A 19,497-nucleotide genomic window follows, 5' to 3' on the forward strand; every position below is an offset into this window, starting at 1 on the left:
GTGAAACACATGTATTGAAAATAAAAAAATCCAAAAAATTTTGAAATCCAAAGAAATTTAAAAAAACGAGTTTGAAAAAAAATATTTAAAAAAAAATTGAATTTAAACTTTAAAAGTTTTTTTTTGATTTTCGATATCGTGGTCTTGCAACTGCAACCTATAACCGTAATACAGCTACAACTTCCTTTAAGACCGTAAAACCCAAAACGTAAAAAATAATCACAAGTTGCAAGAAAAAAGAGAGAGAGAGAAAAAGAATAGTGTGAGTGTTTGAGAACCTCGAAGAGAGAACGTGTGTTGTTACAGTTGATGGGTCCCATATAGGTTGTGGATCACCATCATCATCGGCATCTTTAGTGCAGCCGAACAAACGAAATACCAAGAGGAGACATTGAACACCACTCCGGTAAGGTGGTCAGTCAGCCAGTCAGTCACTCAATCGGTTCTTTACGACACGAAAGTTTCACGGACATACGGAATCTGCCGGCCAGATATTTCTTTTTTTGGATATATTATTTCGTTTTCCATGTGGATAATTTTTACGTGAATTTCACAGCGACGCCAAAAGGGATTAGTTGTTGGTCTTTCGAGGAAATCAAAAAGAAAAAAAAAATCGAAACAGAGTTTTTCCTCTTTGTTGTGCAAAAAATTAAAAAAAAAACAACAACAAAATATAAGAAGAAAATACAGCAACAACAACATCGAAAAACAAATCCAATGTGTTATTTATCTTGTGCTTTGTACTTGGAAATCTATGTGGGATTATAAACTCAACCCTTAAATCGGGGGGATACAATGAGGCCAGAAGTATACGATGTAAGTACAAAAACAACAACAAAACTTTTTTTTATTTTACAATTTTTTTTTGTGTTCTTATACCTTTGCTCTAAGGTAAATAATATGGTAAAGCGAAAGACCTGACAGAACCTCAGGCATATAAGTTTTGCTGTAGTCGGTCGGTTTTATTTTTTTTGTTTGGTTTTATTTTTTTCTTTTGCCAGACTATTTTTTTGCATTGTTTTGTTATTATTATTTGTTATTCAATAAAGGCAGAGAATAAAAAAAAAAAAAAAATATTACACAGGTCAGCAGGAAAATAGACGAAACAATTACAAAAAAAAAATAAATAAAATAATTTCTTCATAACCTCAAAACTCACACTTTACCGTCGGAGTTTCAATTTTTTTGAAAACCCTCCCCTCACTCATTTCTTCAAGATATTTAATTAATAAATATTTGTAACAATTTTACTTCAGACATAGCAAGAGAAGACCTACCTCGTTTAAACAAAAACCAAAAAAAAATCTACCACTCCTAGGAATATTTTTTTCTCCGAAATCTGTTCTGCAGGGCAAAACATTTTCCAGAAAACTTGGGTTATGTCTAGTTTTATGATAGAAACTAAGTTTATTTTTTATTTTATTGCTATACAATTGTCTATTATTTATTTAGAGGCGCCACAGGAAATCTATATACGCTATTGCTGGGAATTTTTCCCCATTGATAGCGAATAGAAAAAACATGTGGTTTACCCTACCCGAACTAACATAACCTCAATTTTTTAACTTTAAATGCAAATACGTCAAAATATATAACATAAAAACATGTGACGTTGGGCGCCATTATCAAATTTCTTTTGAATTTCGGAAACTTTTTCGGACTTTTGATTTCATATAACTTTAAATGGAAATATGTCAAAATATAATATAGAAAAACTTTGCGTTGGCCGCCATACGGAACCTTCTTCAGTTCTCAATTTTATCGGTTTATTTTTTTTTTGTCTTATATATAGGCAGAATAATATGCTGTCAAAAGATTTAATTGTATATAATAAAGACAGACTTTACGTTGGGCGCCATAATGCATCTTTCTGCAGTTCTCATTTTTTTCCGTTCATATATTTATTTTTTTTTCTTTCATATATATGGGCAGAATAACATTTTTTGACAATGGATTTAATTTCTCATAATTAATATGAAACCTCATTCGGATTATACAATATTTTGGCTTTAGATTCGGATTTTAAATCGAATTTCGTTTAACTTTAAATGCAAATATGTCAAAATATAATATAGAGAGACTTTATGTTGGGCGCCAGAATTACGTCTACACATGTGACATTTCTTTATTAAAAAATCAGGTCATTAAAAAAACTGCCAAAGAAAGACCGAATACTATAAAAATATTTTAAAAAACTTCCGTGTGAACTTTCTTTGTTCGCAAAGAATATTGAAAACTAGCAATGAATAATGAAATGAAAGAAAAAAAAAACTATAGTTCAGAAATAACATACCATTTTTTTTTATTCACAATAATTTTGAAACAATTCGTTTAAGGAATCTTCTAGAGAAAAAAAAATTGCCAAAGAAGGTCGAATACTTCGTCAAAGAATATTCTTTGTTGGGAACATTTTTGTTGAAAGTTGCAATGAGTTAAAGACGAAAAATAACATAATTTATAAATTTTTTCATGGGAAGCAGAATGAAAATAATTTTACATTGGGCGCCAGAACTAAAGAGTGACCGAATCTGAAGTAATTTTGTTATGGATTATAGATTGAGAGCTCAGATTTTTTTTTAATCTAACAATGACCATTTTTTTCCGGATGTAACCTAGTCCCATGGAACTTTGACTTATTTTAACGATATTTTTTTGAATACATTTTTATAGATTTATAAACTTTAAATGCAAATACGCCAAGACTACGTTTTCAGCTCACTTCTAATGGCCCGCTGGACTCTAATACACCAAATTGTATTGTATTTTTGCGAATCAGATTTTTTAACTTTAAATGCAAATACGTCAGGACTGTGCCATTTTACTTCTAGTGTCTCACTGAACTTCAATCCGCCCAATATAGGTGTTTTTGGAGATTTGAAACTTTTCGAATGGGCGAAAATTAGCTTATTGAGTATTTTCCTCTTTGCTGTGCGGATATTCTGCGTGGAGTTTTTAGGTCCTTCGTGTTTCATATGATATTATAACTTTAAATGCAAATACGTCAGAACAATAATCACACATCAAATGCTCCGCTTAGATCCAATCCGTTTAGGTTTTCCTGGAAATAAATGGAAATGGAACAGAAGCTTTGAATCAATTTTCGATTGAAATTACCTTATGAAATGAGTTCCTCTTTGCTGTTAAGAAGGTTCCTATGATTTTCTAGCACCCTTGTTATTCTTTCAAATTAACTTCAAAATTTTATAACTTTAAATGCAAATACGTTCGAGTTCTGATGAGCTCGAATCTTTAAATAAAATTTAAGAATCCTGAAATAAAAAGAAAATATATTATTTATCTTCATTTTAAAGATTTTTAATTATCTTTTGTTTTTAATTCGGCTCACCTTTCACGGAGAACTTCCGAGAAACGTTAAGACTTTATTTTCATTCAGCACATATTTTAATTGAAGTGCACATCAAGGACGCCAGTACCTCGGCTCTTCTTCCTAATTAATATCAAAATTGTATAACTTTAAATGCAAATACGTCAAAATAGAATTGCGATAGGACTTCTCATGGTTTCGAATCTTCAAATCTATTTGGGAATTCTTAAATAAATAGAATAAATCATTAATTAAAAGTTTTGAAATTTTTTAGTGGTTTTAGTTTTATTCGGCAGACCTTTTAATTCTAGGAGAACCTCTGAGAAATTTTTCAAACCATTTTATTTTTATGAAGCACATTTTCTTTCTGGTGGCTGATTTCTCCGGATCTCTGCTCTACGTCCATCTAAGCTTCAGGGGATTTTGACAGTCATTCACGACAGTTTTTCATAATTTTATTTATCTTTTTATATCCTCGATATATTTTTCAGATTTTGTTCGTTGATTTTATTTTTCATTAGGACATCTTTTGATTTAAATAAGCGGCGATTCTCAGCGCCTTTGATCTACTTCCATTTAAGTATCGTGGCTTTTTGCGAGAAAATAGAGTCACTAAGGTGCCTTACACCTTCTTAAATATTTTAAATGGTTTAATTTTTTTAACTTTAAATGCAAATACGTCAAGTTTACGCCTTTTTCACATCTTCGGGGCTTCATAGTTATGGTTGCAGGGTTCAATACCTGAAAAAAAACAGTACGATATTAATATTCTGAATTTCTTAAATTTTTAAAATAAGACTTACACACCCTGTCATATAAAATTTAATTTGGAAAACATTTCAGCCTCATTGGTGTACTTCCATTTAAGCTTTAGGACTTTTGCCAGCAATAACAGTTCCAAATGTTTAAAGCAGTTCCAAATGTTTAACTTTAAATGCAAATACGCCAAGCTTACACCTTCTCCACCTCTTCGGGGCTCCATAGCTTTGGTTGCAGGGTTCAATAACTGGAAATAAATTTTAAATTTATTTTGGAGAAATTCTCAGTCTCATTGGTCTACTTCCATTTAAGCTTTGGGACTTTTTGCCAGAAAATTAAGCTACAAATCAGTTCCATATTTTAACTTTAAATGCAAATACATCAATATTAGACCTCCGGAGCTCCATATCTTTTGTTGTATGGTTCAATACCTGGAAATAAATACAAAATTATATTAATAGTTTAAATTTTTTTAATTTTCATAGAAGACTTACTCACCCTGTCATTTCGCCACCACAATCTGGGGACATATTAGAGTTAACTGGCCACACATCAATGTCCAAATCTGCAAGCTTCATATCTTCATTTCCAGTGCTCATGGCTGATACGAAAAAAATGTAGTCCTGTGCATTTTTTATTCCATATTGATGATTATTTCTAAATAAATTACAATAAAATAGAGAATTACAAAAAAATCAGAACAATTTCGATTTAATTATAAGTTTTTTTTTATAAAAAAATATGTTTACATAATTACAAATTCAAAACCTGTACTGTGTAAGTTCCGAATAATATTTTTTTTTCGTTGTTGTCCACAATTTCCATTATGTATGTACTATGTAAGGGAGAGGAGGTAGGGGGAAAAAGTTCTAACATAATTGTAATGCAGGCATGGATATGTCGGTGTGTGTACCGCGGCCATGTGAGTAAGTAAGTGACTTGTTAAATTCAATAACAAAAAAAAAAAACACCAGGCAAACCTAGCTAGGCATGCAGCCAGTTGAAGCAGCTAGTTAGTCAGTCAGTTCAGCCAGTTAGTCAGTCATTTTACCAGCAATTCATCCATCTAGCCAGCCATCCATCTATCCATCCAGGCCAGTTATATGCGCTCCTCGGCCTGTTAGCCCACTGAGAATCTCCATACAAGCTAGGCATGCATTTGAAATATGATTATGTTTTGATGACACAACAATGAACACTAACAACACAACAACAAAAACAACTTAGAGTTGTAATATACTACAACGACAGCAACAACAACAAAAACATTTGCATGTGCAAACATAAGACGTGAAGGAAAAAAAAAATCAACGAAAATACCCCTCCTCTTGCCTTCAGCTTTGAAATTATTCTACTAAGCTTTGGTCTTCTTGCACTTAGCGTAACAACGTAACATACGCTATACGCAAAGCTTACTTAGCCAGCCAATAGGTGTGTGTGTGTAGTTGTATTGGTGTGTTTACTCATGTGCCATTGTGTACAGGGACAAATGTTTTTACTATACAGACCAATATATTTTGTGTGCATTAGCCAGCCAGTCAGCCGTTGTGCAGCAGAAGCAGAAATGTCGCACCATTTACCCGCACACACAGACATGCACATAAACAAATTCTATTTAGCTAGTGCCAATATGCAACCCCACGTTTTGCATATTTTTTCTGGCCAGGCCTTCCTTGTATTATATTTTTGTCTGTCTGTCTGCCGCACGGTGTATATGCCCGGTAAAGAACAGCAACAACAACAGCGGCAACAAGAGCAACATTATTGCTTGTGTGTTTGATTTTTCAAAAAAAAGTGCAAGCAGAACTTATCCGAACCATCATATGGGGTTGATTTCTGCCAACTCAATTTCAATTCAGTTGGTATTTTTTCCTTCGCTTTGCTCTGCTTTGCTTTTGATTTTCTAGCGATTTATTGTTGTTATTGTTGGCGTTCAAAGTTTTCTTGTTTTTTCTATTACACGGGGTTTGTTTTAATTTTGTTGCGCCCTATACCCTGGTCAAGGAAGAGGGAATGCTAGGCAGAGCAATTTTTTTGGTTTTGTTTTCACATAAATCTAATAACAATAAAGATACAACAACAACAAAAACAACAATAATTTTCATAATAACAACAACATTAACTACAAGGATAATAAAAATAATAAACAAAACCACAGGGAAATTAATCGGTATTTTGTGTAACGGGGTTAGGCTGCGAGTTCCATAGACATGCACGTGTAAACGGTAGTTTAATTTGTCGCACAATTAAATGGCCACACGTTTTAATTAAAGGTTGCTGCATAAGGTGTATGAACTGTGGATATCATTTTTTATAACTTTAAATGCAAATACGTCAAAATTAAATTGTGTTCCGATCTTCAATTCTTCTTCTGGGAATTCTGAAATAAAGAGAAATTAAAAATTAAATACCATTTTTGAGATATTTAGGAATTTAGGTCTTCCATAATCGCCACAAGGATATGATACGGTTTTTTTTTGTTTAACGGTGTTAGACTGGGAGTTCTGTAGACTTGCAAGTGTAAACGGTAGTTTAATTTGTCACAATTAAATGGCCACACGTTTTAATTAAAGTTTCCCACATTAGGTGTATATAGACTTTTGATATCAACATTTTTTATAACTTTAAATGCAAATACGCCAAAATTAAATTGTATTCAGATTTTCTGTCCGGTTTCTGGGACTTCTGAAATAAAGAGAAAATAAAAATTAGTTAAAATTGTTTAGATATTTAGGAATTTAGTCATTGGATACCTAAACTGTCTTCCATAATCGCCACAAGGAAATTATACGGTATTTTCTGCAACAGGGTTAGCCTGGGAGTTCCATAGGCATGCACGTGTGAACGGCTATTAATTTGTCACAATTTCAAGGGCACACGTTTTTATTAAAGGTTGCCGCATAAGGTGTATCTATGCTGCTGATATCAAATCTTTTATAACTTTAAATGCAAATACGTCAAAATTAAATTGTGTTTCGATCTTTTAATTCGCAGTCGATCTTCTGTCCGGCTTCTGGGAATTCTGAAATAAAAAGAAAAGAAATATTAGATAATTTCTTATGAAATATTTAATAAGTTTATCATTGGATACCTAAAGTAGTCTTCCTTATTTGCCATGTTTTCATTTTAGGTGGTGTACAGACTATGCTATTGAATGGATGTTGGGTTCAAATACAGCCTGCTTTAAATGCAAATACGTCAAAATTAAATTGTGTTCACACTTCCAATGCGCTTCCGATTTTCCCTCTCGTTTCTGGGACTTCTGAAATAAAAAGAAAAGGAATATTTATAAATTTCTAAAAAAGATTTATAATAAGTTAGCCATTGGATACCTAAATTAGTTGTCCTCCATCAGAGTTTTTCAGCTTTAAGTGGTGTACCCACTATCACATTTCAATGAAAATTTGGTGAACATTTTGTAAATACCAAAATTTTTATAACTTTAAATGCAAATACGTCAAAATTGAATTGTGTCTACTCTCTCGATCTTCTTTCCGGCTCCTGGGCATTCTGAAATAAGGAGAAAAGGAATATTAGTTTATTTTTAAAAGATAAATTTAATGAGCTAATCAATAGACCTAAACCTACCTAAACTAGTCCTCCCTAATTGCAACCTTTCAGTGTAAAGTGGTGTACACACTATGACTTTTGAATGATGCTGACGTCCGCCATTCTTCAGGCATCCAAGAAAATGTTTGTGTGTGTTGGCGCATTCTTTTTTCTAATGACCCTGATAGGCTCCAACCTACCGAATATTTCTGAAAATAAATACAAATGGTTTCAATTTGAGGTTATTAAAATAAAAATTTCCTCATTCAATGTTCTCCTCAATTTTTTAGATCCTTCGTATTTTTTATACCGCTTCTCAAATCTATTTAGGAATCCTGAAATAAATAGCATAAATTATTATTAGTAATTCCTTAAAAAACCGGACAGTTCAGGCTGATAGTGTGTACTCACCTTTTGTCATACTTTGCCATATGGTAATTAAAGTGGGGTACCCCATATTGACACATTTAATCAAATGTGCCAAAGGAAATTATTATTTTGACGGCTTGTAATATAACTTTAAATGCAAATATGTCAAGACTTAATTGCCATTGCACTTCTCATCGTACTTCCTATTATTTTTTTAATTCAAAATCAAAGGTCTTTGTCGTCATTCACTTGGCCTTTCACAGATTCAGGCGATAGAAAATGGGTGATAATTGAGTGAAATATTTTTCAGAGAGTGTTTCTACTCGTCTTCGTTATTTTGATTAATTCTCGTCCTGACACTGATTTTTTGGAAAAGGATGCGAGACCTCAATACTAGGAGGGATGTAGGGGAAATTGTTTAAACATGAGACGTCTCGAAAACATCCCACATCGGGGCTCTAACTATTCCCAGCTATTCTTAGTCAAGACATTTATGGAAGATTTTTTTTCCATATGCCAAAATTTAGTTGGTTTTGCGTTGAAGGACTATTCCGATTAACTTTAAATGGAAATGTGTCAAAATTTGGTTGGGATGTACCCTTTAAAGGTCTGCGATATGTTCCCGTTTAAAGGTCTATTTCAATAACTTTAAATGCAAATACGTCAAAAATATGTAGTTTCATCCTGAGTTCCTATTTTGCCGGCGTAAATACCTGAAAAGAAAATAATATTAATAATTATAAACCAAACTTTTATTGACATACCGAACTTTTTTCTTTTTCCATTGAAGAACTATTTTGAATAACTTTAAATGCAAATATCCCAAAATTTTCCGATGTTTTCTTTAAGGGTCGCATGATTTTTCCTGTTCTCTTTTTGAGTGTCTTTTTAAAGGTCTGCTAAATTTTCCTGTTCACTTTTCGAAGGTCTTTTTTCAATAACTTTAACTGCAAATACGTCAAAATATGTAGGTTCATCCCGATAAGACATCCATGGTTCCATTTTCTGTTTCCATACCTGAAAATAGAAACAAAAATTTAATATTAGAAATTTAAAACCCAAACTTTTATTTGTCTGCCGAACTTTTTTCTTTTTTCAAAATAGTCACATTTTTTATTGTTATTATGTTAAATATCAAAACTTTTCCCTTCTCCTCTGTCCTGACCATCTCTTGCATGACCGAAGAACTACGTGCCATTGCACTCGTTTGTAGTATTACCAAACTGTGGCTTGAGGTTTTTTCTTTGTATTCCGAATCGTTTCTGCTTGTTTTTGTATTTCAGTGGCCGGTCAGTTGAACTTTATTCTCTGGAGGGAAAAGAAAAACGTTTTCCAGACACATAAAATCCAAATAACACATAATTTTCAATTTTCAACTTTTAGCACAGACATTGTTATGTTATGGTAAATAAAATTTCAATTCCAAAAAAGGAAAACAAGAAGAGGGAAAATCAACCCCTTTCCCTTGGAGGAAACAAACTTTATAGGTAAGGAAAATGTATTTTTTTAGCGGTATAACAAAAAAGGGAGGATCATTTGTTATTAATCCCGCTGGGTGTAACAAAGTCACCTAACAACCCTATCAATTTTGTTGCAAACAATAATCCTCTGATTAAATACCTTGACAAAGGTTTTAATCTCTTTTTGATAAATCTTTTTTTTTTATTGTTTTTTTTTGGTCTGGGAAAGTGAAAAGAGAATGATTTTCCCCCTGCGTGTGCAATTATGACCTTGTATGGTTTATTCGTTAATCGATTTCCGTTATTTTGCGATTTAATATTTCTTTATCAAATACTTTAAAACATAATTAATCGCAATAATAATGATATCATCATCACCACCGGACATCATACCTATGTATAGGCTTTGGTGGTTATAATCAGTTATTATTGCAAATTATGGGCCATAAACCAGGCCTCCCCAATATGCCTGATGGTACTAAAGTCCCCTGGACTTTTTACCAAGGAGGAGGTTTAATAAAACTAAAATCGAAAGCAAAAATAAATCTACGGCGGAGATTAAAAATGAAATCCAATGCGTAAAGAGTAATTTAATGTTAGTCATATTGTCATTTTTTGTCAGATTACTTTAAGAGATTAGCGTTTGTTTTTTTTTTGGGATTTGTTTTATATCAGCTGTTATTTTGATTTTTGGCCAGTGTGAAGCCCCCTTGTGCTAGTCATATGATTTGTCAATGCACTTGGGAAGTGATAGCCTTTGTTCGTTAAATCAGAGTATTTTAAGGCAAATTGTATTTTGCAGAGAGCAGAGAGATATTTTAACTCTGCTCTCTTTACTTTTATGAATTCAATTTTCAAAAACTGTCATTAATTTGAAAATGAAATAAATTAGAGTTATTGTTTTCTTCATCAGCTGTTGCTGTGAATGATTGAGGCCAGTGTGTAGCCCAGTTTGGTAATGCAAATGTGATTGATAGCCTGAATCTTTCTAGAGTCCTCCTTAATCTCATTTGCATTTTAATTTTCTTTTAATAATATTTAACTTTATTGATTTAAAAACTGTAATATAAACATTGCATGAATTTTTTTGTTGTAATAATTAGTATTTGAATAGTATGTAAAATTACAATAAAGTTAAATGGAAAAAAAGGGAATGGGATAAAAACGAAAAATTAAATAAAAATCATCCATGGAAAAGTAACCAGCATTTAAAGCTTCATCTTTACTGGAGTTGGACAGTCTTGTTTCTAAAGCGGTTCGATCAGTGCTTGGGTCACTCCGTAAAAGGAACTAGTTCATAAATTTAGTTCCTTTTAGTTCTATCGATTTACAAGACACCTAATTCGCTCAATGAACAAAAAGAGTTTTGTGAACGATTAAATCGAAAGGGAACTAGGTGAATGAGAGCAAAAAAGGAAAGAGTGCTGCAAAATGAAATAAATGACCATAAGAATCGGAACTAGTACCAATTGTTCCTTTTGCGGAATAGTTCCTTTGATGTAGATCGTGCCGAAACGTTTAAACAAATTACTTAGGAAATTATATGTTCTATATTATTATATGCAGTAGAAACCGGGACCATCAAAAGTTCAGACGAGAAGAAAATTGAGCAATTTTGAAATGTGGATATATCATTGAATTTTAAAAGTTACTCTCCCACATAAGAAATCCTGAAGTTCAGAGACGAATGAATACCGATAGATAGCTATTGGTCAAAAAATATATGAATGATCTATATTATTATATGCAGTAGACAACTGGACCATCAGAAGTTCAGACGAGAAGAAAATTTAGTCATTTAAAATGTGGATATATCAACGAATTTTGAAAGATAGGAATTAAACCGACAGACAACTATTGGACACGTTTCAAAGAAGGAAAGTCTTATATTTGGGTCATCTGATGAGAACTGAAAAAAATTTTATAATCTATATTAAAAATTACAATTGAAGGACGCCAAAAAACACTCCGAGACCACGAATTTAATCTCGCTACGAAAAATACGATTTGTCGAATGTTATGTATGATATATTATATACAGTAGAAGCCTGGACCATCAAAAGTAAATTGAGGCATTTGAAATATGGATATATCAGCGAATTTTGAAAGATACGAATGATTACCGACAGACAACTATTGAATGGGGCAAAAGAAAGATAGTCGCATATTTGGGATATCTGATGAGAAATGAAAAATACAAATTTGTATAATCTATATTAAAAATTAAAATTGAAGGACGCCAAAGCACACTCCGAAACCACGAAATTAATCTCGCAACGAAAAACACGATTTGTCAAATGTTATATATGATCTATACTATTATATGCAGTAGACAACTGGACCATCAAAAGTTCAGACGAGAAGAAAATTGAGAGATTTGAAATATGGATATATCAACGAATTTTAAAAGACATCCTGGTAAAGTAATAATCACGAATTCTGTAGAAAATTATCAAGAAAATAATTCTACAATTATATGCGGTAGAGACCTTGACCATCAAAAATGCAGACGAGAAGAAAATTGAGGGATTTGAAATATGGATATATTAACAAGTTTTAAAATACACCCTGCCACAAAAGAAAAGCTTACCTTCAAATAAATCTGAACAGCTACGTTTACACTTGTGAGATAATACAGCTTTAAAAAAGTATTTAAATAAATAAAAAATCTAAACAAGCTTTTAAACAGATGGGTTTCAAATCCCTGTTTACATTAGATGAGCTAATCTCTTTTATGTCTCTAATGGATGCTAATTGAAACATAATTTTTGAGAGGCTTTTAAATGCCATTTAAAAAAAATTCTTTAGAATTATTTAAATAAACTAGACTAATAATATTTAAATAGAAAGATATTATAACGCTAATTCAAACATGATTTAACTGGCTTTAATTGGAAACATTCTTCGGAATTATTTAAATATATTTGCAAATATCAAATCAATTCCGAGAACAAAAAACTCTCGAAAGAAATTGCTATTAGGGATTTCCCCAAAAAAAATTGACTCTTCAATTGCCGTTTGGTTCGATGGACTTCGACTCTCCAATTGCCATATTCTTCTTCTATGGAATTTTGAATTCGTACAAAATTAACACCTTTTTCCGAAAAACTTAAATACCTTAGTGAGGTATCTCCCCACCCACATAAAAATGAAATCAAAAACCACATATCTATTAAATTAGCAACATTGTTTCCTTGTTAACAAGAAATAAATAAAAATAGCTGTATTATCAAAACATTTTTTTAATTGCCGAAGGCCCTTTTTTCTGTCTATATTGTGGAACACCAAACCCAATTAGTCTAATCAATAAATGGCCACAATTATTTTATAATTTATTACGCTTTTGTAGTAGTAGTGTGAAGGGGGTGGTAACTGATAAAAAAAAAAACAAAAACCAAAATAGTCTGCTACACGTTTTTTCTTCTTTTATTAAGCGTGCAGAAGTTGCAGTTATGGGTTGGGTGCTATTCTACTTTTATTTTTGATAATAATTTGTAACATTTGAATGTCAAATTGCTGTGTGTTGATTATCAAATAATAGGTATTTTGGTTGGTGAGGGTTTTGCAATCATTTATTATTTTTCTGATTACTTAAAGATGGCTGGCATTTTGGTTTTTGACAGGTTTTCAAGAGGTTAGATGAGATTCCCATTCTTTTTCCTTAACATAACTATGAAGAACTTTTAATTTCCTTGAAAATTTTTTTAACTTTAAATGCAAATACGTCAAGATTTAGTAGCATATGTATGGTGGTTTCTGGAACCGATCTTGGCTAGGTTCCCATTCCCAAAAAAAAAAAAAAAATTCTCTTAATTTTTATTTTCAGACACCATTTCACCTTGAAATCCCGGAAATAAATAAAATGGAGGGCTGGTTTCTGCAATCCATACATTTTATAATGCTTCGATAATATTATCTTATTCCTTTAGAAGCTGGTTGGTTTTTTAACTTTAAATGCAAATACGCCAAAATTTATTCTGGAACACCATGATTTCCTGATAATAAAGAAAAATTGAGATTAGTTTCTTAAAATGAATTCTACCACAAAAAATATCTATTTTTATTTCGATTTACTCAAAATATTCTATTAATTGCCATCTAAACATTTTATTAGTCATTAGATGCTGCTGCTTTTGCAATGGCCATCATTACCAACACCACACTTACATTAGACAAACATTTTCTGCCTCTGCTTCTTCTTCTATTATTTATTTATATAATTTTTTTTTTCCTTCTCTTGCACTTGTTAGCTAAACATGTTTGCATGTGACTTGGCCATAAGTCGACAAAAAAAATCGAATACAAACATTCACTAACCAGATACTCGTCTGAGCTTTTCAGATGTCTGTTTGTCTGGTCGATGTCGTCGTCGGACAATTGTGACTTAGGTCAGCTGGCTAGCCTTCTAATGAACAAACACACATAAGCTGCATGCAAAACATCTTGGCCGCCATGCAAATATGATTTAAAACGCATGCGTAACCTAAATAACAGCAGCAATCATGGCTGCTAAAATGTAATGAAGAGACAAAACAAAAACTAGAAAAAAAAACTATTTATTTTTGCTACTGCTGTTTGTTAATGAAGATGCTATTTGTTTACAGTGTAGGGTAAAATTTTACAGACAGAAAATATTTTATGAACCAGCTTTAAAAAATATGAAAAAGAATGCATGAGAGACATTTCGCCCAGTGTGAAGCCCCCTTGAAGTAGTCATATAATTTGGCAATGCCAATGGGATTGATAGCCAGCCTTTACTCGTTAAATCAATTACTGAGACATTATTTTCTTCCTCTTAACATAAATTGAATTAAAAACTTGAGTGTAAATATAGTATGAATTTACTGTGCTGTAATAATTAGTATTGAAATAGTATGTAAAATTACAAATAAGTTAAAAGTAAAAAAGGAGAAGTATTTTGAGGTAACATTTATTTCTATATCTTAACATTATTTGTTGTAATAATTAGAATTAAAATAGTATGTAAAATCACAATTAAGTTATATGTAAAAAAAAAGAGAATGGGATAAACTCACCCTGCCAACCAGTAACTAAATCTCGCAACGAAAATAGGATTTGTAGAGATATAGACCATCAACAGAGCAGGCGTGAAAAAATTGGGGCATTTGAATTGTTGTAATAATTAGTATTAAAATAGTATGTAAAATTACAATTAAGTTAAATGTAAAAAAAGCAGAATGGGATAAACTAACCCACAAACCAGCAACTAAATCTCGAAACGGAAATATAATTTGTAGATACCTAGATCATCAAAAGAGCAGACGAGAAGAAAATGTAAGCAATTTAAATGAGGATTTTGAACAAGTTTTACAAACCAGGGATAACTGTGGCGATAAAAGAAGGAAAGTCGCATATTTCGGACATCTGATGAGAAATAGAAATTTGTATAGCCTATAATGAAAATTACAATTGATGTAAGCACCAGAGCACACTCACAAGCCACGAACTAAATTTTACAAGGAAAATATGATTTGTCAAATGTTATATATGATCTTTATTGTTATATGCTGTAGAAACCTGAATCATCAAAAGGGCAGACGAGAAGAAAATTGAGCCATTAAAAACTAAACCAGTTCAGAGAATAAAGAATGCCGTCAGATAACTACTGAACACAGTCAAAAGAAGGAAAGTCGCATATTTTGGACATCTGATGAGAAATGGGAAATATAAATTTGTATAATCTATAATAAAAAGTTCAATTCAAGTTCTCTCAAAAACCACGAACTAAATATCGCAAGAAAAATACGTTTTGTCAAATGTTATATATATGTTCTATATATGTATATGCTACAGAGAATTATTTTATTGTGTAGCGAATTTTAAAGAATCAGCTGTATTACAAACCATGAAGTTTGGCGAATAAGCTGTTAAAACATTGGACACGGTTTTCGAAAGAGAAAACATGGGACATCTGATGAGAAATGACATATACAAATTAGTATAATCTATAATAAAGAAGTATGACTACATATGAAGCAATGTGAACCACATTTGAAAATATTAAGCACAACAAGTTTTATAGCAAAGGGAATCAGCTGTTTGTTGAATCAGCTGTTAAAACATTAGGGTACGGGTTTTAACGTGGGAAGATAAGTTTTTTTTTTAAAGAAAACAAGTAGCGGAAAATCTGAATAATAAATATAGCCTTATAGCCTATAATTCACAATAAGAACCACTGCTATATTAGTGTTTCTAAGTCCTTCTAGTGAATTACTATTTTGTAGCATAGCAAATCAGCTGTTTGTTTGGCGAATCAGCTGTTAAAACATTAGGGTCCAGTTTTCGTTGACAGAAGACAAGATTTTTTCTTAGGAAACAAGTGAGAAGAATTCTGAATATTTGACCTAGTTTTATAGCCAATAGGGTTAGGTCAAACTAAAAACTACTGATGTACTATTGCTATTTTGTCAAGTGATTTGCTATTTTGTTGTATAGCGAATCAGCTGTTTAGTGAATCAGCTGTCTGGCGAATCAGGTGTTTGAAGAATCAGCTGTTTGTCGAATCAAATGTTAATACATTAGGTAATTTTTTCAACAAGAGAATATAATTTTTGTTTTTTTGAAAACAAGTAGTGAGAATTCCGAGTATTGAAACTATCCTTATAGTTAAACATTCACAAAAAAAAAATCTAGTGATATACTAGTATTCCTAAGTCCTTCTAGTGCCTTACTATTTTGTAGCATAGCATATCAGCTGTTTGGCGAATCAGCTGTTTGACGAATCAGCTGTTTGACCAATCAGCTGTTTGAAGAATCAGCTGTTTGACGAATCAGCTGTTAAAACATTAGGGTCCGATTTTCAACGATAGAAGGCAACATTTTTGTTAAAAAACAAATAACTGGAATTCTGAATATTGAAACTATCCTTATAGCCAAACATTCACAAAAAGAACTAGTGATATACTAGTGCTCCTAAGCCCTTCTAGTGCCTTACTATTTTGTAGCATAGCATATCAGCTGTCTAGCGAATCAGCTGTTAAAACATTAGGGTCCGGTTTTCAACGACAAAAGGAAATATTTTTTTGTAGAAAACAAGTGGCGAGAATTCCGAATACTTAACCTAATCATATAGCCAAAACTTGCTTAATTCACTGTATTTAAATATCTAAAGAGAAGATGAGAGCAACAACAATTAGTATTTAGGTAAATATTAATTTGAGAAAAAAATGGAAATGTTTGCCAGTAAACATAAATACCACAACATTGCACCAACCATAATGGAATGAATGGGATGCATGCATGAAAGAAGCAGACCTAATGTCTTGGGATGCAGTTAGCTTGGCCAGTAGTGATCACATAGGAAAAAAATATTGTAAAGATATTTTTTTTTAAGCCCACTCATCAATATTAACATTTTCATCATCTAGCGATGTCGTCAAGCATTCAGTTGCCAGCAATTAAGAGCTATCTATTTATTGTGGAGTTTTTTTTTTTTTAATTTTGTCAACGTGTAAACCTGCTAAAGGCTTTCTTTCATCAACAATTTTATCTTTTTTTTTTTTTTTTTTGATTTGTAACAATTTACTAATGTATAAATAACCATAAAGTTAGAGGTTTCCCTTAACCTTGTTTTTAATTTTTTTTTCGAACAGCTCGGTTATACATTTCACTTAGGTATTTATGATATTTTTTTTTTGAAAAGAATTTTATCTTGAAATTACAATAATAAAAATGAGAATATTTTTTTCAAACTACTATAAACTATTAAATGTGGGTTTTTATTTCAGGCAATTATGGATAAGAAAGGTCACGTTTTCAGGAAAAAATAACTTTCATTGATTTGAATGTTCCAGATAATTGTTTTCTATTCCCAGGTCCCAGAAATGTTGCCATGCTGGTTCCAGCCAGACCACCCTTCAAGTGATAAACAAGAAAAAAAAAAACACGAAATCCACTTAATTCTTTGACCTATAAAAATCTGTTACCGTGCTGAATATTTCACATTGATAAGAATTCCGACCACCCCCCATTAAATGCTATTGCTTACGATCAAAGCCATTTTTTAAATTGTATTAAATTTTTATGATTTTAGGACACCTAATAAAATGGCAATTGCAAGAAACAGAAAATTTTTTTCTACTAAGAAAAAAAAAAACAAAACGAAAATGGGAATGGAATGTTTCGAAACCAATTTCCAATTTTGATTAAAAAAAGGCCCTTTACAATCCATTGTCGTTGTATATTTTTTTTTGCTCATTCCCTCCCCAAAGGCCTTAGAATTATGGTGATTGTTATGGTCAGGAACAACACCCAGCAACACAAGTAATGAAAATTATTATGACTATGATAATGACAACGATTTGAAATAATTTATGAAGTGTTTTTATTGTTTTTTTTTTATTTCGGACAAAAAAGAAATGACCGAAGCATATGGTTATGAAAATGATGATGAAATATTAAATGACCATAAAAAAAAGCAAAAAAAGAAAAAAAATCGAACTCAGCGGACAGATAAACTATCCAGACTTCAGTGCAGACAACAAAAGAAATGATCGATGAAGAAGAAGAAGAGTTAAAAAAGGTCATGTGCGTGATTCGGTTAAATATCAATTAAATTTAATAATTTAATTTACCATTGTGAACAGAAAAAAAAAACATGCAAATTATTTTCGTTTTAACAAGAAGGGGTTCCATGCAATGATTCATTGGGTTTTTTGGTTCAGCATAATAATTTATCATTATTGAAAATTATTCCACATTGATTGTATTTAATTGCCAAAAATGTCAGCTGGCCTAAAGAACCCTTAAGTGTTACCAAATGGAACGCTTTTTGGTTTGGTGTGCCGAAGAATATCACAATGAGGAGATGTGTTGACCATGTGATTTATTAATTAAATTTTAATAAATCATATAGTCTAAAGGACCCTTAAGTATATTAAAAAAAATTAATTTAAAAAAAGATCCCATCTCTGTTTTTAATATCCTGATTTACATAAGGGAATTTTGTCTTGCCCTAATTCTGTATTTTTTTTAGGTGAGCGAGTTGAGGGAAATGTCAATCCTTCAGCTCTTCCGCCCATAACCTTCAATTGCAATTTTTGTTCGGTTCCATAATCCCATCTCTGGTTTTCACATCTGAATTTATATTCTAAAACCGCGCCATTAATTAAGAAATTAAATAAAAAAAAAATAAATTACCGTCCCTGCCCACAAAATATCCCATCTCTGATTTTCATAGCTGAATTTAAAAGGTCGTTTACATTGAACCGGATTTCGTTAACCCAGTGGGTTTAAATTTTCAATTCCTTTGAATATATGCCAAATAAATCCTCATAAAGTAGATTAACCCGGTAAAAAGTTCTAATGTAAATGCCGTATAAATGCCTAACCATTTATTAAAAATTAAATAAAACATTAAAAACCCCACATTTTATCTAATCAAAAATTATCGATTTAATTTATTTGCTTTCGGTTGAACTATTTTTAACAATTTAAAAAAAAAAAAAATAATAATAAAAATAAATAAATAAAAATTATCTAATTTTTCTTCATTATCAATCCTGAATTTCCATCTCTGGATTTAAATTTCTTTTTTAATTAGGACTCAATTCTCTTAATTACTAGTTTCCATCTCTGGATTTAAATTTCCTTTTTAATTAGGAGTCAATATTTGTAATTAGTAATTTCCATCTCTGAATTACATTTATGAAGCCTCCATCTTTGGGTTTTATTTTATTTCAATTAAAAATCCCCATCCCTGCATTTTTTGATTCGGTTTAATTTGTTTACCAATTTTTTACAAAAAAAAAAAAAAAACTTTAAATTTTCTTAATTACCAATACTGAATTTCCATCTCTGGATTTTAATTTCAATTTAAGTACTAATACTGAATTCCCATCTCTGGATTTCAAATTTTAATTTAATTAGGAGTCCATTCCTGCATTTTAATAGTCGAAAAAATTTACATTTCAATATACATTCTATTTTTTATTCCCATTCTATTCCCATCTCTGGATATTAATTTTAAAAATATTTTTTTTATTTATAAAATTATAAATATACAATATCACAGCT

General features: G+C 31.3%; 1 protein-coding gene across 1 annotated transcript in view; it reads left to right on the plus strand.

The window, feature by feature from the left end:
- Positions 1-673: 673 nt before the first annotated feature.
- LOC133327284 (myotubularin-related protein DDB_G0290005) overlaps positions 674-19,497 on the plus strand; it is a 95,062-nt gene continuing 76,238 nt past the window's right edge. Inside the window, exon 1 of the mRNA XM_061535840.1 lies at positions 674-816. Within this exon, the coding sequence (XP_061391824.1) occupies positions 815-816 (2 nt within the window). The 5' untranslated portion in view covers positions 674-814. The remainder of the gene's footprint in view (positions 817-19,497) is intronic.

The sequence above is a fragment of the Musca vetustissima genome, unplaced genomic scaffold (assembly GCF_032173495.1).
Source record: "Musca vetustissima isolate MV318-11 ecotype Yass unplaced genomic scaffold, APGP_CSIRO_Mvet_v1 utg28967, whole genome shotgun sequence".
NCBI lineage: Eukaryota > Metazoa > Arthropoda > Insecta > Diptera > Muscidae > Musca > Musca vetustissima.